General features: G+C 47.3%; 1 protein-coding gene across 1 annotated transcript; it reads left to right on the top strand.

Annotated features, from left to right (window-relative positions):
• Positions 1-17,076: 17,076 nt before the first annotated feature.
• Positions 17,077-20,281, top strand: SOX12 (SRY-box transcription factor 12). The gene has a single exon (XM_016200552.2). It carries the CDS (start codon positions 17,449-17,451, stop codon positions 18,394-18,396), a length of 948 nt encoding a protein of 315 aa, XP_016056038.2. The 5' UTR covers positions 17,077-17,448; the 3' UTR covers positions 18,397-20,281.
• The last annotated feature ends 1,297 nt before the right edge of the window (positions 20,282-21,578 follow it).

The following is a 21,578-nucleotide window of genomic DNA, read 5'->3' on the forward strand; positions in this document are numbered from 1 at the left end:
GGCCAGGAGAAAGCCTGCATTCATCATATCCCCTCCCCCTTCTTCCTCGCAGGCGCCTTGCCAAGGAACCTCCTAGGAAGGATCTTCCCTCTCTTGGCCCCTCCTGCAACTCTCCTGGAGGGAGCTGAGGAAGAAACTTTCCCTGCCCATCCCCCCACAGGATCCGCCCCAGGGCCTCCTGCCGATCTGGGGAGTGAGCCACGGGTTGGAACGAACAAACCTCCCCCAGCTTCCTCTCCCAATCTAGCAGCCCCCAAATTACAATTCCTCACTGTTCATGGACTCCAGGAGAGCGTGCAGAGATCCCCAGACTGAGGCTGGCCGACTAGCTGCCAGGCCCTGTGCAAGGCGCTCTGCATACACCCATGAACAAGACGGTGCATTTGCAGGAGGAGATGCAGATAAGTAACAAATTTATTAAATAATATTAAGTACTTTTAAATACTCTGAAAAAATACAAAACTTACAGAATTGTGTGAAGTACAAGCGTCCTAGAAGGGATGATGTCTCCTCTGAAACCAGCAGGATGAATAAGAGCCAGGTAAAGAGGAAAGAGATATCCAAGCAGCAGCAGCAGCCTGCGCAGAGACCTGGAACACAGTGTTCCTTCTGGCTAGAAAGTCATGGAAGATGTGGTTGGGAAAGGCCAAGAGGAGGTGACACAGGGCTTGCCAGTGTTATTTAAGAGGTTTGATTTTGTCCTAACGCCCTCCAGTCTGACCACCTCCATTCTATTAATTCAACACATTATGTTAAGCACTAACTCTTTAGGAAACAGAATAAAACAAAATAGTCAAGTCCCCTGGGGCTCAAATTCTAGAGTCACAAAAAATAGGTACACTAATTACAAAGCGATAATGCATTAAAAGAAACATGCAGTGATATCTTGTTCAACAAGGAAAACTGATCTGGTCTTAGGGGTCAGTGATAACATCCCAGAGAATGTGTTTGAACTGAGATTGAAAGGATATATAAGGAGTTAATTGAGAGGTAGGGGTAGGAGTTAAGGGGTAACAGGGGTGTTAGCCTAGGCAAAGGGGATAACAAGTATAACAACCCTATAGTGGGAGAAACCCTGGCCAAATCTAGAAATCCAATGAAGTCTAGGTTTAGAAACAGAAACCACTCTAGTTAGTGAAGAAAGTGATGGACCCTAAACTGGGTATTAGGAATGACTCCTAGAACACCACAGAAACTGACCTACCAGGGAAGCTTACTACCCATCTCATAGTCAGAAAGGAGCCAGGTCACCACTGGAAAGGCTGAGTTTGAGAAGGCTGAAGCTGCCACCCAAGGACAGGCTGCTAGGATCAGAAAGCCACTGCCAGGACAGTGAAATGTCAAGTCCTTGAAGCTAGAGACCATAAGCTGGTATTTCCACAACCATACTTAAAAGCAAAAATAATGCAAACTGTGACTTCTGCCTTCCACCTTCTAAATCTCATACAAGTACATCTAATTGCTGGAGTCTGAAAATATTTTAGCTTTCCTGCATGTGTTGCACAGGAAGGCACATAAACAGTGGGAATGGATGTCATCTGCCAATTGACCTTATCCAGCCCAGCCAGTGTGGCTAAAATATAGAGAGGAGGAGGAAGATGATGGTATGAAATAAGGCTGAAGATCTTAGGGGGTCTGGTCAGCCATGTTTAGATTTTTTTTTTTTTTTTTTTAAGAAGTGAGCCAGCTGAGCTGCTTGGGCTTAGGGAACAAGTTACAGAGGCAAAAGAAAAGAGGGGCCTTTGGAGCTTAGGAAAAAGAGGCAGAGAAGCACCTGCCAGGGGAGGGCTGGGAAAAGGAGAGAGAAAGAAGGAGGGAGGGAGAGAATGTGAGTCTAAGAATGATGAGAAGCCATTGAAAGATTTTTAAGCAAGGAAGTGACATGATCAGGGTTGTATTTGTTAAATACCATTCAGGAAACATTATAGAGAATGGGCAGAGGGAAGCCCAAGTGGAAAGATGTCCAGTTTACCCAGGTGAGAAATAAGGGTAAATTGGGCCTGGATGATGCAGATTGAGAAAAACAGGCAGGGTAAAGATATATTTAGACACTTAAGTCAATAAGACAGACATGGGCTAGGGAAGGGTAAGTACCATAATTGACTCCCAGATTTCCAGCTTCTGCAATTGGATAGGTGGTCGGGTCATTCCCTGAGATGTAGAACAGAGGAAAAAATCCCAAGTTTGGGATGAAGGCCTTGAGTTTGATTTTGGATGTGTTGAGTTTAAAGTCTCCATAGAGAATGTCTAAGAGAAGGTGTGGAATAGGTGGTTCAAAATGCACGGTCTTAAATTCTAAGAAGAGTTCTGGGCTTGAGAAATAAACATGAATCCTATAGCAATAGCTTTCACACTCTATCAACACCCCATATTGAGATGCACATTTCACATTGCAGCCATCAGAGATATGTATGCACATGTGTACTTATATATAAAAAAAAAGTGTATATATATATATATATATATATATATATATATATATATATATACACACACACACAATATTAAACCTGTGGGTAGTGCACCCTGATACATTTTTTTTTTTAACCAGGACATGCTTAGAGGAGGAGGAGAGAGTGAGAAACATTGATGTGAGAGAGAAACATTGATCGGTTGCCTTCCATACGCTCCCCAACTGGGGGATCAAACCCTCAACCCCAGGTATGTGCCCTGCCCGGGAATCGAACCAGCAACCTTTCAGGGCATGGGATGACACTTAACCAACTGAACCACTCTGTCCAGGCACCTTAATATTTTTTAGTCTATTGCTTCATTGTTTTATAAATGCTTATGTGATCCATTAAATCGATTTTACAATCTCCTAATGTGTCATGAGAGAAAACAGAGCAGAGGAAGATTATAGCTACTTGGATCGTACTCTATGTGAGAGTTTTCCCTGATGGGAAAGGATATTATGACAAGCTAATAAGGGACAGCCAGAAAGGGAAAGGAAAACAAGAGTGTAGAGGCTCATAAACAGGGAGGAGAGTTACAAGTGGCAGGGATTAACAACTGTGCTGAGTGCTGCAAGAGGTCAACTAAAACTGACTGTGAGCCCGTCCGGCGTGGCTCAGTGGCTGAGCATCAACCCATGAACCAGGAGGTCATGGTTTGGTTCTAGGTCAGACCACATGCCTGGGTTTCAGCTCAGTCCTCAGTAGGGGGCGTGCAGGAGGCAGCCAATCAATGACTCTCCCATCATTGATGTTTTTCTCTCTCTCTCTCTCTCCTTTCCTCTCTCTGAAATAAATAAAAACACTTTTTTAAAAAACCAACAAAAAAAGCTGACTGAGAAATTACAAGTAAAGAATTGACTTTCCTTTCCTAAAAAAAAAAAGAATTGAAGGGTGCCCATTGGATTGAGTAATGTGGAGGTTATTGGTAAGGGCCTTTTAGAGTAGAATGAGGGGGGCAGGAGACAGACTAAGGAACAAATAATCTTCCTAAAATGCCAATCCAACTCCTTTCACAGGAGGCTCCTAGGCTCCTTTAGGACCTCATGCTTAGCCAGAGTGCCCATTACATCTCTTCATGTGAACCCAGGTGTGGCAGCCAGAGGAGTTCAGTATGGTGGAGTATGGAGTGGTACGAGAGGAAGCTAAAGATGACTGGTGGTGAGATCATACCAAGTTGAAAGTGGAGTTCCATAAGAGTGTACCAGACATGTGCAAAGCCAATAGGCCCGTACAGCACCACTCACTGGCTTGTCAATGTAACTAAGAATATTTGGGGAGGACAGGTTTCATGAAAATCCACACAGATATATTATAGAAAATAGAAACTTTGCAGAGTTTTAAAATAAAACATGGACAGACATCTTTAGAAAGCAGTTTGTTTGGCACTATCAAAATTCACATAACTTTAACACAGCAGTCATTAATAGCTAAACTTGGACACAAAGATGAATGTACCAGGGTGTTCACTGAAGCATTACTTTGGGTACCAAAAACTAGAAACAATCTGATTATCTATCAATAGGGAGCTAGAGAGTACTTCCAAATAGTGGAACACTATGCAGCTATTAAAAGGAACAGTTCTATATATATTAATATGGAACAATTTCTAAGACATATTTTAAAGTGAACAAAGTAAGATATGTTATACTACCATTTACATTTTAATTTTACCTTTTCAGCTTCATTGAGGTATAATTGACAAAATCATAAAATGTAAAGTGTTCAATGTTATTTATATACGTATTACAATTTTTAAATGATAGAATACATATTTATGTACAAATGCTTATTTATGTACAAATGCTTACTTATGTACAAATAACTCTGGAAGAATATTAGTGAAATTGGTAACTGTTGTAGCTTATGAGAAGAACTAGATATTAGGGGTTTGGGATGGAAGGAAAACTCATTTTCCACGGTATATCCCTGTGTTTTGTTTTGTTTTTATTTTGTTTCTGTTTTAACTCTTTTATATGTTATCTCTGGCCAAAAAAAAAAAAAAAATTAGTAACAAAAATCAATGCAAAACAACATAAAACTTCAAAGAAATTCCTGTAGACTCTACAAAGACAGGAATCCATTTCCTCTATGTTTAAAAATAAGAAACTTTAATGGGAAAGTTTAATACTCTACAGCAAACAACTCTGGTCTCCCTGCTCCCAAGCTTGGTCTCCTTCAATCCAAAAAAATAGTCCTCAAAATGAAATTTGATCACATTATTCCCAAGCTTAAAGACCTTCAAAGACTTTGTGTCCTCCCCAGAGCCCATTAGGCGCTGCCTCCTCTGGGCCTCACCCCTAACCCAGGCTGGGCTCCTGCTAGTCATTCCAGGAATTCACCCTCCCGGACACGTGGTTAACCCTTACCTTCCCTGGTGCTCAGCTCTAATGCCACTTCCTAATTGCAGCCACCCTCTCTTACATTCTCCTCTCCTTCAACAGTTACTGCAGATACAGTGACACATTTATTTATGCCATGGTTTGATTATGCCTCTGTCTCTCAATTTTGAGCTTCCAGAGGGCAAGGACCATGACTTTTTCGCTCTTGGCTGTAGCTCCAGCATTTAGGACTGTGCCTGGCACATAGTAAAAGCCCAATAAATATTTATGGCATGAATGATCTAGAAATTCCTTGGCTGAGGTTACAGATCAGGACGTGTGTCTACTTGTCCTTTTTTAAAAAAACATTTTTATTGATTTGAGAGAGAGAGATTTTTGTTGTTCCACTTATTTATGCATTCATTGGTTGATTCTTTAATTCTTGTATGTGCCCTGACTGGGGACTGAACCTGCAACCTTGGTGTTTTGGGAAGATGCTTTAACCATCTGAGCTACCTGGCTAGGCTACTTGCCCTTTGATAATTCCCTTAAGCACAACCATCTTCAGACTCTATACTGAAGAAGGACTTACCCATTCATCTTTAAAAAGTTAATTCACACCCGGCCAGGCGTGGCTCAGTGGCTGAGCATCATCCTATGATCCAGGAGATCGAGGTTCGATTCCCGGTCAGGGCACATGCCTGGGTTGCAGGCTCCATCCCCAGTGTGGGGCGTGCAGGAGGCAGCTGATCGATGACTCTCCCATCACTGATGTTTCTCTCTCTTCCTTTCCCTTCTTCTCTCTCTGAAATCAATAAAGATGTGTGTGTGTGTGTGTGTGTGTGTGTGTGTGTATATATATATATATATATATATATATATATAAAGTTAATTCACTCCTTCAGTCTTCTCACCTTTGGTCAGGCTTTCCTTCAGTCTGGGAGGTCAGGCCCATCCTCCCCTCTTTCTCTGAGGGAACATCACTGAAACTTAGTCTGCATGTCCCCTGGCACTAAAAGGCACAGAGGCGAGCACCAGGCTCCTGGATTCCGAATGCCTGAGTTCAACACTCCCTTACCCCTAGCAAGAGTAGCCCCTGCCCTGAGCCCCCACCACCTCTCCTCAAGGGACAGGGAGAGGATTTTGTAGGCACAAAACAACTGCCCACCCAGAGTCTTTGCCCTCCCTTTCTAGAACATTCTCTGAGCCCCCAGAATTCCCTTCCAAAATATCCCTAAGCTTCTTTACAGGCCTTTATGGGCCCCATTCCTGGGTCCATCTCAGCTGAGGGCAAACCGCACCATCTGATTGATGCACACTTTATAGACCTGAGGCTTAGGTCTCAAAGCAGCTGTTTGTCAGACAGCTAGGATATGGCATCCCTCCCTGATGGGATGGGAGGTCGCTGGACAAAGGCTGGATGCAGGATCCAGAGGGTAGCTCTCCGGGGCCAACACATTCTTGCCCAGAACTCCAAGAGTCCTGGAATTCTAATTTGAACCTGGCCTTCCAGGTTGTTATGAAGGTATATTCTTCAAAGAGGAGAATAGAACGTATTTCATTAACACATTGCTGTAGATTGATGTATAACTTCTATTTAGAGACATATAGATGTACTGGACTCTAGTTGTACTCTTGTCCTGAGCTCCACAAATGTCCCTGTTTGGTTGTGTCATTGCTGAGCCGCATAACCTCTCCAGGCCTGTTTTCTTACCAGAAAAATGGCAACTGCCTCATCAGGGCTGGTGAAAACTTGAAGTGAAACAATTAATTCATGTAAAGGGTTTGCTAGAGGGTCAGGCCCTCAGTAAACAGTAACTATCATTATTTTCCTTTTTGCCTTCTGGTTATCATTTCCCACGCTTTTTATAGGATGCCCAAACTGGTCTCTTTTGTAGGATTTCCACACTGCTCCTCCCTGCTTACTGACACGGATGATAACCTCCCTATTCTCTGCACCCAGTCAAACCCTACCCCTTCCTCAATTATGATAATAGCTCCTGCGTTATGATAACAGCGTTTACTGTTTCAGGCGTATTAAGAACTTGACCCGTGTTATCTCAGTTCTGACACCGACTCGGTGAAGCAGGTACTGTGTGTTTCTCCCCAACACAAAGACTCTGGGGTCCGGAGCGCTGCGCGGTGGAGCTGGGAAGCGGCAGAGCCGGCGGGAATGCGCACCGAGGGCGCCGTCCCGCAGAGTCAGGTCCCCCAGGACCGAGAGCCACGGTCCTGTTTGCCGCCTCCTCCTCCTCCAGTGCACAGGCGCCCCCTCTCTCCTTCGATCCCCATACCCGAGGCTGTCACTCCGTCAGCTCTAGGCGGGTCTGGCTACGGACTTTCCGCCCAAGAGGGCGGGCACTTGGTCTCACGCCACCTGGCCCGCATCACGGGCCCCCCCTCTCTCCTTTTCTTCCTTTCTCCCTCCCATTGAGTATTAAGTACCTACTCTGTGCCAGGCGCGGTGTTCATTCACATGAGAAATGTCACAGTGCAGAGGGAAGGATGCAATTATATGTAATTTTTCTCTTTCTTCTTTACGCCTTTTTTTTTTTTTTTTTTTTTTTTTGCCAGTGACCACGCAGGTCAGGTTCCTCGAGCCCAGTTCAGATGCTGCGTGGCTAGGTTGTCCAGAAGAAGGCCCTGTCTCCTTAACTCCCAGCCCCCACGCACCCAGCACCAGCCCTCAAATCCAGGCTGCCCTGCCCCCTCCGGAAGGGGGAGTTGGGGCGAACGCAGAAATCTGAGTGGCTCTTTCAAGACTCGGTTGCCGTAGAAACGGGCTGCGCGGCCTCGGCGGCCCATTACACCCCCTCCAGCCGCGAGGCCCGCGCTCCCGCTCCGCCCCGGGTTCCAGCTCCAGCCCGGGCACCCCGTCCTGCAGCTGCGGGCAGCCCACCAATGGGCAGGCCCCTTAGCTTAGAGCCCGCCCTCGGCCCAGGGACACCTCCAATGAGCTTCGAGCCTGCTTTCCCTCTAGCTGCGAAGTAGCAACGGACTCGATTTTTCAAAAAAAGGAATTTTCCAAGTTAGAAGGAACTAGCAGTAACGCCTCTGTCAGTTGAATAATCTTTGGCTGGTATTTTATTTAAGGAGAAGAAAACTTCCAATTACACAATATATGTCATTCTCTTTTAAAATAATTTAGGCAATGAAAATGTAGGCAATGGGGTTGATATCTGTTGTATGTGGATTTCTTTCATTATAGGTATTTTCATTTAATTTAAAATGATCAAAGAAATAGTCATCTTTCCCTGTTTGTATTTCAAATACATACAAATTAAAGACACTGATTTGTGGGTGCTGAGTTCATGAGACATTGACCTAAGTAATTGGTAGCTGCCTTTTATTGGACAGTTTAACTCCTGGATCCAAAGCATATGAAAACTATAGGATAAATGAATATTTTTCTTAATCCACTGAAGAAATTCCATTTTTAAGGCAGGCTGTTTAATGGCTTTGATACTCTAAAGTCTGGATAAACTAAAGGTATTTTTGAAACCGTGTGCCATTCTTTTAAAAATAAACTTTATTTTTTAGAACATTTTTAGATTTTCAGAAACACTGAAAAGATAATACAAAGTTCCTATATCTTCTCTCCATTCCATTTGCTCCATTATTAACATCCTACATTAATATGGCACATTTGTTACAATCAATAAATATCGACACATTGGTATTAACAAAAGTTCATAGTTTATTCAGATTTCCTTAGTTTTTACTTAATGTCCTTTTTCTATCCCAGAATCCCATCCAGATGCCATATTGCGTTTATCTCGTTTCTCTTTGGGTTCCTTCTGGCTATGGCAGTGTCTCGGATATCAACATGAGTTATCCCTGTTGGTATTGACCTTGATCACATGGCTGAGGAAGGGTTTGTCAGGTTTCTCCACTGTACTTTTACCGCTTTTCATGCTGTCCTCTTTGGAAGGAAGTGATGATGCTTAGCCCACAAAGATTTGTCTCTTTTCCTCTGTTTATTCAGTCATTTATTTATAGCACTATGGACTCATAGATATTTATTTCATACTTTAGGTTATAATCCAATACTAAACTTTGTTGCTCAGATTGTTCCAGCTTTGGCCTTTGCGAGCTCTTTTAATTGGCCCCTGTGTCCCTTTGATATGCCCCCATCTTTGTATGTCTTTTCTTTCTGTTGTTGTTCTTAAGCGTTCTCTCACTTTCTCGCACTATATGATGCCCCAGGCTCATCTCGTATATTTCCTGCCCCAGTCCTAGAATCAGCCCTTTCTCAATGGAATTCAGCCCTGATTCCTCCATTGGAAAATGATATTAGAAACCAAGATCTGGGCACTAAGTGTGCTCATTGCTGGGGTGTTGTTTCTTTGAAGCATTCTCAACTAACAAAACAAAGAAATATGTGTGTGTATATTAACCTATATTTATCACATATCTATAAATATTTCTGTATGTAACCATCTGCATCTATATTAAGCTAAACATGAGTTCATAATTATATTTCCAACTCTCATACATTACTATATGAATCATTCTAGCCTCCTTCCCTTGCTTATCTGTAAAGTCTTACTCCAACAGTGAAAAACCTGGTTCTCACCACCCACCATCCATTTACTTAATTGTTCAGTTCCAGTATACAGGTATAGCAGTGTCGGCTTCGCTAGTCCATACCCCTGTGGGAAGCTTTATCAGCTAGAGTGCGGTACTCTGGACACTTTCTTATGCTTTTAGTTTTACAGACTCCACTCATTTCTCAAGTTACTTAAGTCAGCACCCTTTCCCTCACCCCTTCGGTGAGGTTGTTTCATACATTTGTAATACAGCTGATTGTTTTGTCACATGCTACACTCTGTCTTGGGATTCTGCAGATGTCCTAAGTGATTTTTAAAATTTTTTCATGCATTAAGTTCTGTGGGCTTTGACAAATGCATAATGTCCTGTATCCACCACTACAGTATCATACAGAAGAGTTTCACTGCTCTGTGCTTCACCTATTCAACCCTCTCCCCACCAAACCCGACAACCACAGATCTTTCTACTGTCTCTGTAGTTTTGCCTTTTTGCTCCTTTTTTTAAAAAAAGAAGACTCTCAACAGAGTATTTTTGTTGTTGCTCTTGTTCTAGCTACCACTCATTGAACCTTTACTGTGTCCCATGTCCTGAACTATTGTGCTCTTCCAATTTTGCAGATGAGGAAACTGAGGCAAATGAGATAAAGTAACTCTCTAAAGACTTATAACACTGAACAAAATTTGACTTAATATCCTGGTTGCTTTGATTGTTTAAAGCCCCAGTATTTCCATGCTTGACTTCTGAGAATTATGGGAATCCACTATAATTTAGCCAGTAAGATGAGGATGGCTTACTTCCTGAGACCCAGGAAGTCTCAGTTTATTTCTGTTGTTCCAGCATAATTATTAACAGTGTCTCCTTTTATGATGAATTATATAGTCACCCCCAAAGAGAAAAGTCTAATGAATTTCAGAGTCAGATGGTGGGGGATAAGCATTATACTCCAGGAGATGTAGAGATGGACCAATGGGGTGTGATTTCAGAATCACCGGATGGGACCCACTATCCAGATAAAATCCTCTCTCCCGTCTAGTCACCCTCCCCTTCCTTCTCCCAATCTGATTATTTGCCAGTTCCACCAATCATGCTGATGCTGCTAAAATGACTCTGACGTTGTCCTCTTCTGATTGTGAACATGCCCCCAGTTCTGGTCTCTCTTCTCTGCGTTGTGCTTCTCTGAGTCTCAAACTACATTCGTGGATTGGCAACCCAGCATTCCGTCAGGGATTTTAAGACTTTGAGACGTCACAGGGAAGTTAAAAAATAACACACACACCCCCAAAAGAGAACTTGTTTTAAAGTTTGGGAATGGGCAAAAAGATTGTCAACTTTTTATTCTGCCAGGTAAAGACCAGAAAAACCTCCATCTTCTCTGTTAGCACTGTCTATTAGAAATGTAATGCAAACCATAGGTGTAATTTTTAATTTTTCAGAAGCCATATTTACAAAGGTAAAAGAGAAAGAAAACAAGTGAAATTAATTTTACATATTTACTTAACCCAATATGTCCAAATAGTATAATCTCAACATATAATCAACAGAAAAAAATAATAATGTGATATTTTACGTTTTTTTACTGTCTTTGAAAGTGATGAGAATTTTGCACAACACATTTCAACTTGCATTAGCCATATTTAAGTGCTCAAGAGCCACATGTACACAGTGCTATACTATTATTCAGTAAAAGAAAGAGCCCTGTAGTACACACACACACACAGGATCATAATTTCTGAATTTTTAAAGACATTTAGATGAATTAAAAAATGACTTACTTTGCCCAGCAGGTGTGGCTCAGCTGTTGATCCAGGAGATTGCGGTTCAGTTCCAGGTCAGGGCACATGCCTGGGTTGCAGGTCGATACCTGGTGGGGGGCGTGCTGGAGGCAGCCATTCAATGACTGTCCCATCACTGATGTTTCTGTCTCCCTCTCCCTTCCTCTCTCTAAAATCAATAAAGATATATTTTTAAAAAGTGACTTACCTTGTTCTTATTGTTCTTGCTCTTCATTGTGAATGTCCTTAAGGGCCATGCCAGTTTGCAGACTGTTTTGGAGTTAGACAGTTGGGATGGTTGGAGTTGTTTGATGGTGCCGGGAACAGTCACACCTACCTGAGTGGCTCCTTCCTCCCTTCATTGAGTCAAACTATGAGTCTGTGTTGTGTCAAACTCTGCTGGGTGTTGGGGACACAATGGTGAGAGTGGAAATCAGGTGGGTCCTCTGATTTCATGGAGCTTCTGCTCTGCCATGACGTACCAAATGGGACTGTGTCTGCAGGGAATTTAAAACAATAATAAAACTGAGAGTCAATCTGCATTTTTTGCTCTTAATCCTTACCCAAGGATATTTTTTCCATTGATTTTTAGAGCGAGTAGAAGGGAGGGAGGGAGAGAGAGAGAAACATCAATGTGTCTCTGACACATCAATTGGCTGCCTCCAGCACTTGCCCCAGTGGAGACTGAACCTGCAACCAGGGTGTATATGCCCTTGATTGGGAATCAAACCTGAGACCCTTTGGTGCACCAGGCAACGCCCCAAGCACTGAGCCACACTGGCCAGGGCCAGTATCCATTTTATTATCACTATATGCCCATAATTCCAAACCATGTCACTGATAAAATTTCCTTCCTGGGAGATCAAATTGTTGGTCTACGTTGAGTCTAAATAATATATTTGTAAGTTTCAATCAGCATATTTTAATTACTTATACATAAACATTATATTCTACAAGGAAGTTAAGTCAGAGGACTCGCGGTTATACAGTCAGCCCTAACACATGCCAAGTCAGATACGGCTACATGCATTAGTTTTTTGTTGTTTAAATATATCTTTATTGATTTCAGAGACAGGAAAGGAGAGGGAGAGAGAGAGACAGAAACATCAACGATGAGAGAGTCATTGATCGCTGCCTCCTACACACCCCCGACTGGGGACCAAGCCGCAGCCTGGACATGTGCCCTGACCAGGAATTGGACCTCTATCTCCTGGATCCTAGGTCAGTGCTCAACTCCTGAGCCACGCCTGGCTGAGCTATATGCATTAGTTTTGAGAATAGTCCAGAACAGTCGGGAATTATTAAAGCTCGTTTCCTGACCACTTGTGTCTCCAGCCCCTTTGGTACAACATATGTCTCTGTTTAAACAATAGATTCAAAATAAACAATGATAGCACAGTGATTATGAAGCTGAAGTACCAGAACTTGAGTTGCTTCAATTCTCTCATTTCATACAACCACTTAAAGCTTTCGCACTGAAAATTTAAAACAGTAAAACAAAGAGCAAACTGCAAAATGTGGTAACTGCAAATTTTATTATGTAGTAAAATTGCATTTTCTTATTCAGTAAAATTGTTTTACAGATTTAAACAATATATTTAATATTGAAATTGATTCTTAAAAGTATTTTCTTGTTTGTTTTTAAATACTTTTTTAAATTAATTTTTTATTTAGAGAGAGGAAGGGAGAGGGAGAAACAGGGTTCAAACCCAAAACCTGGGACAACCTTTTGATTCACTCAACCAACTGAGCAACACCAGCCAGGGCTGTTTTCTTGTTTTTGAACTATAATGTAATTAATGTAATGTCATTATTGCAACAAACTGCTACGTAGGTATGTTTTTATTTCTTCAAAGAAATATATTAGTGTAATGGAAAATTATTGATTCAATACTCTTTTCCTCTTTTGTATTATAGTATTTATTTTTACTGATGATTACATACACAAAGTTCAATAAAAGAATATTTTCAGTCTGCATTTCTTTTCTTCCCGTTATCATTATATTTCATTGATTCATTACATTTCATGACTGTTATTGAAAATAATATCATTTAGAGGAGGTGGGTGTTTAAAAATTATCTGTTCTGAGTGACAAATAAGCTAGGTAGGCCGCTGGTGCACTGAAGAAAAGGAACATGGAATCAGGAGAGCTATAAGAAGGCAGACAGAGGTGGAAGGGCTGGAAAGGGTGGGAGAAGGGATTTCACAACACCATGTGTGGGGGCTCAACAGGCCTCATTGACTGGAAGCCAGCTCAAAACAGAGAAAATAGGAGAGGAGGTTAGATGAGTGAGCAGGGGTCAGACTAAACTTCACTTGGTGCACCAGGTGAGTCTGTTGTTTATCTTGAGAGTAATGGGGAAACCATTGAAGGGTGTTAAGAAGGCCAGAGACACAATCAGATCTGTGATTAGAAAATCCCATCACTCTGGCTTCAGGGAGGAGAGTGGAATGAAAGGAGACCGGGTAGGTTCAGGGACCAGAAAAGGAGGCTGGGCAGGTGCCCAGGTGAGAGATGATGGTGGCCTGGACAGGTGGGGTAGTGGTGGTCAGCTTCACTCCAAGAACCTCATCACCTACCTACGGCAGTCTGGATTGCACAGCCCAGTGGTGAGCCCAGCCTTGAACTCCTGTGGCCAGTAAGGTTTAGATTCTGGGCACCCATTTGAAAGGACTTAGGGTAATCTGTGTGTACTGATAACCACATCTTAGTGGCAGACTGCAGTTTGGGGTTTTGTTTTCCAAAATTTTACTTCCTTCTTTGGGCTTCCAGAGGATAGGAATTTTAGTGCACTCATCGTAGGGCACTGACTTTGATTCATTCCATAAATATGTATTGAGCACCTACTGTGTGCCAGGGAATCTCCTAGGGATAAAGCAGTAAACAATGACAAAAATCTCTGCCTCTTGGAGCTGACATTCTAGTGTAGATGAGACATCAAAAAACAAATGAACAAATAAAGTAATTGCAGATGTGGTTGGTGGTATGAAAAAGATAGGAAGGGTGATGAAAGAGAATCATGCAACCGAAACAAAGACACCTGATAATACCAAACTTGGGACAGGATATGGAAAATCAGGATTTCTTGTATGTTATTGGAAAAGTAAATTGGTACACTTGGAAGTTTGGCATTACCTTGTAAAAGTTAGCAATCATATGTCTTCAGATGTGCAATCACACTTTCCATGAGATACTTGGGAGACCTTCAGCCCTTGAGCACCAGGGACACATCTAGGACTGTTAACAGTAACACTCTTCATAAGAGCAAAAATCTGGCAATATTTCGAACGTCTGTGGACAGGAGAATGGGTAGGAAAATTGTGTATATTCCCACAGTAGAAAAATGAATGTACCTCACACAGGTGTGATAATGTAGATGAATTTTAGCACTATATTGAGTGAGACAGTAAGTACCAGAATACTGCATAGAGCATGATACTTTGATAATGCTAAAGAGGATATTTTTAAGAAAAACATTTGAAAAAGTAAGAAGAGAAAGGAGAAACTGGAATCCTCATACACTGCTGGTAGGAATGTAAAATGGTACAGGAAATCCATGGAGACAGAGAGATTAATGTTTGCCTTAGAGCTGGGGGTTAGAACAAAGGTGAGTACAGTTTCTTTGGGGAATGATGAAAATATTCAAAAGTGATTGCAGTGACGGTTGCACAACTCTGTGAATAAACTATTGATTGGTACACTTTAAATGCATGAATAGTATGGTATGTGAATTATATCTCAATAAAGCTGTTGTTTTTTTTAATGTAAGGGAAGATTCAGAATAGAAGGAAGGCAGGAGATGGAATGGGAAAGTTCATAGGGAAGGTAGGTTATTAATTTTCCAGTTCTTGCATTAGGTTGCTGATTTTTCTGCAGTGGTTTTTCTTACATTATTTATAAATAAATACATACAAACATAAAGTGAGCCAGTCATGGACACTCAATTCTCTGCACCTGAGATGTATAGTGACAGGTAAGCAACAGCAGAGAGTGGTCAGGGCAGGCCTCTCTGGAGAGTCCCATCTGAACTAAGGCTAGAATGAGATGGACCAGCCATGTGGGGATGAGGTTGAAGAGTTTTCCAGGCAGAGGAGACAGCGTGTACAAAGGCCATATAGTGGGCCCAAGCCTTCTGTATTTGAGGAACATCCAGAAGGCCAGTAGGCATAAACTATAGTAATAATAGCAGTAGTCACAGAGCCAGAGTAAGACCTTTGAGAGGCCCTGAGCATTTAAAAGATGGCAGTGTCGATCATGTCATTTAAAATAAAACGAATATTAAATCGAAAAAATGAAATAGTGTTAGAAAAAAAATTTAAAGCTTTTATTTTTCATGTGCTCACTCTTTGATACCTTTACTAGGCGTCACGGATGTGTTTACACCCATTATCTCACTTAATTTGTAAAACCACCATATGAGAAAATGCTTTTTCCCCATTTTAAGATAAGCAAAGGAGGTACTGGGATATGAATACAGTAATTGCCTCCATCGAGCATTGAACCGGTCAGGCTCAATGCCATTGTGAATGTTCAAACTCGGGAACAGCCAGATCTCAGCATCCAGTAAGTCGGCGGACGAAGCATTTGGTAGAGAGCACACAACCTTCTCCTTCCGAGTGCCCTGTGCCTTTAAGAGTCACCCCCTCCCGCCCGCGATGCTCCAATTTCCCTTCGGGGCACCCGGAGCATCACCCCGCCCCCTGCTTTGCAGAGCCTCGGCTCAACCCCTCCTCCACGCCCCACACCCTCAGGTTGGGCTCTCAGCCCCCACCCGCCGAGTGGAGGGTGAGGTCTGCAGCCAGAGAAAGGTGCCCTCCGCCCGGACGGTGCCCACCCACTTCGCCCCAGCAGAATGCCATTTTAGACCCCTTCCAGCAACTGATTCCGAGGGGCTAGGCCTCTGCGTTCCCTCCCATTGCCCCGGTCCCGGTCGCGGTGAAGGTGACCTCCCCCGAGGTTAGCACACACCCCGCAGTGCCCGTGCGGGATCACACGTGGTGAGCTGGGAGCGCGCAGCCCCTCCCCGCCACGCGCCTGGAGCGTGCGTCGCCGGCACGCCCCTCGGCCTGGCTCCGCCCCGTGCCCGCGCACGCTTCCTTCGACCCCGGAGGGGCGTCTCGGCCTTCTCACCGCAGCCTGGCTGCGGTGTGTGATGGGACCCGGTGATGGGGCACCCACACATCCCCGAACCGCGCCCGAGGACTGTGAAAAGCGGGAGTCCGCCCTGCTCAGGACTTCGCTGGTAGGCGAGGTGCCCCGGGCCCTTGCGCCCTGAGCAGAGAAGAGCGAGCGGGGACCGCGAGCCTACGTTTCCAGCCCTAGTCCACATGTCCCCGGTTTCGTACGCCTCGGTTTCTTCTCAGGATCTACTGGCGCCTCGAACGAGATAATATGAAAGGGTTCACTGGGTCCAAAAGCATTTGTTGAGCACCTATGTGGCTGGACCCTCTCTGTACTAAGCAGGGATTACATCTATGACACGATCAGTCTGTCACCTTACGGAGCTTTCTTGAGCCCGGGTCCCCAACATTCTGTTCTGGGACGGTTCAAAAAGACGCCCCGAAAGAGGAGGGGGCAGAGGTCCTACCTGGCGGCAGGTGTCATCGAATAAGCTAAAATTTCAAAGGCAAGGCGGGGCGAGAACAAGCTTTCGGAGCCAGATGGGAAGCACAATCGGCGCCCCCACCCTCCAGTCCCCAACCTAAGAAAAGAAACCGATCTCATCCGACACCCCCAATCCCAGGCGCTAGACCGCCCAGCTCCGCCCCGCACTGGCAGCCAGCGATTGGGAGATGCAAATATCGGGTTCTCTGCCCAGCAACGGGTGACGCGCCGCCCGAGCGCGAGGCGTGGCCCGGCCGCAGCCCAAGCGGGCACCTCGGTGTTTACACGGGGCGGCCCCGCGCGCGCCGCAGCGGCCCGCAGACGGCGAGGGGGAGGGGTGGTGCGCGCGCCGGCGGGGCCGCGCGGGGAGAAAGACACTGGAAGGCGGCGGGGCCGGGAGCGGCGCGCGCGCGGGCCGCGGCTGAGCTGGAGGCTGCTAAGAGAGCCTGCGGGGGCTCCGGGGGTACGAATCCTCCGCCCCCGGAAAGCAATGTGTAGCCTGCAGCGAGGCGCAACTTGCGGGAAGCGGCGGGGGCGCGCCGAGCCCGCCTGAGACCGAGTTGCTGACCTCCCCCCGCCGTCCGTTGGGCCCGAGCGCCCAGCTCCTCTATCCCCAGCTCTCGGGGGCCGGGCCGAGCTGTGGGGCGGGGCCGCCCCTCCGTAGCTGCTGCCTCCTCCCCCACCCCCAGCCGCGGAGGATGCGGACGGCCCCCGGCGGCGTCTAGCGGCCCCGGGCCCAGGCGCGATGGTGCAGCAGCGGGGCACGCGGGCCAAGCGGGACGGCGGGCCGCCGCCCCCGGGGCCCGGGCCGGCCGAGGAGGGGGCGCGTGAGCCCGGCTGGTGCAAGACCCCGAGCGGGCACATTAAGAGACCGATGAACGCGTTCATGGTGTGGTCACAACACGAACGGCGGAAGATCATGGACCAGTGGCCCGACATGCACAACGCCGAGATCTCCAAGCGCCTGGGCCGCCGCTGGCAGCTGCTGCAGGACTCGGAGAAGATCCCGTTCGTGCGGGAGGCGGAGCGGCTGCGCCTGAAGCACATGGCGGATTACCCGGACTACAAGTACCGGCCGCGCAAAAAGAGCAAGGGGGCGCCAGCCAAGGCGCGGCCCCGCCCCCCCGGCGGCGGTGGCGGTGGTGGCAGCCGGCTCAAGCCCGGGCCGCAGCTGCCTAGCCGCGGGGGCCGCCGAGCGGCGGGAGGGCCTTTGGGGGGCGGCGCGGCAGCGCCCGAGGACGACGATGAGGACGACGACGAGGAGCTGCTAGAAGTGCGCCTGGTCGAGACCCCCGGGCGGGAGCTGTGGAAGATGGTCCCGGCGGGGCGGGCTGCCCGGGGACCAGCGGAGCGCGCCCAGGGGCCGTCCGGCGAGGGGACGGCTGTCACCACCGCCTCCCCGACTCCGTCGGAGGACGAGGAGCCTGAGGAAGAGGAGGAGGAGGCAGCGGCAGCGGAGGAAGGCGAAGAGGAGAGGGTGGCGTCGGGGGAGGAGTCGCTGGGCTTTCTGTCCAAACTGCCCCCGGGCCCAGCCGGCCTGGACTGCAGCGCCCTGGACCGAGACCCGGACCTGCAGCCTCCCTCGGGCACGTCGCACTTCGAGTTCCCGGACTACTGCACCCCCGAGGTTACCGAGATGATCGCGGGGGACTGGCGCCCGTCTAGCATCGCCGACCTGGTTTTCACCTACTGAGCCCACCGTCAGCGGGGCGCGCAAGCCCCCAAACCAGCTGTTTACATACAGGAATCAGGTATTGGGGCCCCTCGGAGGCCGAGGCTGGCACCCCATCTCCCACGCAGCCTCCCCCCTCCTGGACGTGCCCATCCCCCTCGAATCCAGACATGCCCCTCCCCCGCAGACACACCCCAAGACAACCCAACCCCCATCCTTTCCGTGACATTCAAGCCCCTCCCCGTCCTGCCCCCTCCTGCACAGCCACCAGCAGCCAGCCCCCCTCCGATACACCTCCCGTCCTTTCCTACAGACCTGTGCCCCTCCCCCACTATGCACTTGCCCCTCCTCGAGGCCGGAGGACACGCCCCTGCCCTTGCTCCGGGATCCCTCCGCCTTCGCCTAGCCCGCCTCCTCTTGTTTAAGGGGGCGCTGGGGCCCGGCGGCCCCGCGCGATTCTCCCAGGCCCCTCCCCTCTCCTCCCAAGGGGGGGAGGGGCGCGCTTCTTTTACTCCTGGAGCCCTGGGACCCGCCCCCTTCTCGCGCATGCTTAGTGCTTCTTGGGAGGAGGGGGCTGGTCCCTCTCGCCAGCTCCGGGGACTAGCGGGGTGGGTGTAGAGCTATCCTGAGAAATATTTTGATCCGGGAGCTGCGGCTTCCTTTCAACCCGACGGGGCGTCACTGCCTTAATGGGAGGTGCTCTCAGAAGGGGGAGAAAGGGACTAGCTGGTCCGAAAGGGTTGGTTTGGAGCTTGGAACTGTCCCAAGTGGCTTAACCCCCTTTCAATCACGGGGTCGCACAGACCCACGTGCACCCCCCCCCAACACACACACACACCGACTGCGTGAATGCCTATACAGCCTATCTTGGTCCCCAGAAACCTCTCTTTAATTCCCTCCACCTGGGAATTTGGGGTAGCGTCTTTGGAAATTCACCCCAGGAAAACTCAGAACCAAGACACGTACCAGTCTTTCTGGGGACAGGGTCCCTGCTGCTCCCCCACTCTCCCAGAAGTGCCGTCACTCCAGGGCACACTCCCAGCCCGGGCTCCTGAAGCTCACGGCCCCTTCCTATCACCCAAGCCCCTCTGCCCACAGTGATAGTATTCAGTGGGAGAAACTGAGGCACGTTGCTACTAGAGGGTTGAGACTGAGGCGTGATAGCAGATGGAGTGGCAAGAAGAGCCTCGTTTTAAAGAAGAGCCTCGTTTTAAAGCAGCTGACTTGAGAGAGACCATCGACTGGACCAGTGAGACTGAAGGGCGGTCAGAGCAGTGGAGGTGTGCCCTGGGCGCCTCAGTTTTTACGTGTGAAAAATAGGGATAGCGCTGCTGTAGGAGGAAGTTGTGCCCAGTTCGGGGTGTCTTCGGGACCCTGCCCCTGATGTTACTACCCCTCTTACTCCAATTCTCCGCCCAAGCCCCGCCCCTCCGGCCTCCCCCCATCCCCCTTGCCCTCACTACCTGTATCACACCGGCGTGTGTTCACCCTTCCAGGTGTGCACACACTCTCATTCACACACACAAATCTCAGGAACAAACGGTCCCAGAGTCCTCCGGGACCCCTGCCCAGGGTCTCTGCTGGTCTCTGCCCCACGCGTTCCCGTCGCTGACAAAGCCACCAGCTGCCTCCTTTACGCTTGGTGCTCCGGCTCTGGGCCTTTCTCGCGCTCTCTCTCTCTCTCTTTTTCTTTCTTTCTCTCTCTCTTTTTTAAGTAAAACAACAACAAAAAGACAATGAAAAACCCCAGAAAACGTCATGTGAGTGAAGAGATGTCATTGTCTGTGGTCTTGGAGAACTAGTCTAGTAGCTGAGAGGAGGGATCCCTCCCATCTGGGGCACTGGCACCCACATCAGGATTTACGCCAGTCTGATGCCAGGACTGAATAAAGTGTATTTGCCCCTACCTCGCCCTGTGGTTCTACATGTCTGTGCCTTTCCTCAACCCTTCCCAGTTTGCCAGATTCAAGTCTTTTGATTTAGCACCATCCAGGAAGAACTGGGGGTTCCAGGACAAGTCACCTGGCCCCTCCAGGCCTCTGTCTCCCTCTATCTCAGGACTCCTTGGTCTTCATTAAGGATGGCAAACCCATTCCTGCAGGGGCCAGGCAAGTAACATAAATGAATGAGAGTCTGGGTGGACACTGGCTTCATGACCCACATCAAGGGGTAGGGCTGCTCACCTGTCACTTGTGACCCTGTGGGATTGCAGCCCACAGTGGCAGGTGTCTAGATTTTTCAAGAGAAGGTGGAAAGTGGATGTTTCTGTGGTGATCTCAATTTCAAAATGAAAGCTGATACAAATATTTTTAAGTCCTTGTGGACCAAATGCAATGTGTGAGGCACACCTCGCCCGGGGGAACACCAGTTTGACCCTGATCTTAATGAGGATTAAAACGCAGTGTTGGGCTACATTGTCTGGGCTCAAAGCCTAGCTCAGTTACCTGTGTGACCTTGAGCAAGTTCACTTCACCCTGACTCCTCTTTCCATACCTGTAACATGGGGATGATAGTGGTACCTGCTTGATAGGGTGAAATGAAGTTCAAGGTGAGAAGCATTTAACATGGTGCTCCAGAAATTGTATTACTCCCTTGTCCAGAGGAGGAAACTGAGAGTCAGAGTGGTGAAGAGCAGCCAAGGTCAGAGACAGGGCTCCAAATCTTGGGTCTGTCTCTATTACTTCAGGGTGTTGCCTCTCCCTATTTGAAACTGCAGATGGTATAAGACTGTTGGCTCAGGGCCTGGCACATAATTGGCCCAAAGTATAGATATATTGAATGAGTAAAGACAAGCAGCAAGAAACAATGTTTCCTGCCCTTGTGATTCTCACCAGTGTGTTTTGGAAACCGAGACCAAGGCTTTTCAAAATTCTTTTGTCCCCGACACCCCCTCACCCTAATTCTTCCTCTGCCCGATCCTGTGAATTCCTAAGGTTGGACAAAGCCCGTTTCCCCAGTAAGAACCAAGGCCAAGTGTGCAGACCGTATTTAGAGAGGGTATTTGGGGACCAGGATATCCATAGATAATTTAAAGGGGGACTTAGAGCACATTTGGGAGGTCTGGGCATGTACAGAAAGGTGGCCTGGGGCAGTGCAGAAGTTACAGTAACAGCTTCTCAGCCTCTCTGATGGGAAGCAAGATGCCCCTCCTACAAGAAAGAGTTGAGGAGGTGTGGAAGACAGATGAGTCACCCAGAATCCCC

This window comes from Miniopterus natalensis, chromosome 7 (genome assembly GCF_054644295.1).
Source record: "Miniopterus natalensis isolate mMinNat1 chromosome 7, mMinNat1.hap1, whole genome shotgun sequence".
Lineage (NCBI taxonomy): Eukaryota > Metazoa > Chordata > Mammalia > Chiroptera > Miniopteridae > Miniopterus > Miniopterus natalensis.

Excerpts from the sequence above, each read along its gene's own strand:
- SOX12 (XM_016200552.2), top strand. The coding sequence starts at position 17,449 with ATGGTGCAGCAGCGGGGCACGCGGGCCAAGCGGGACGGCGGGCCGCCG.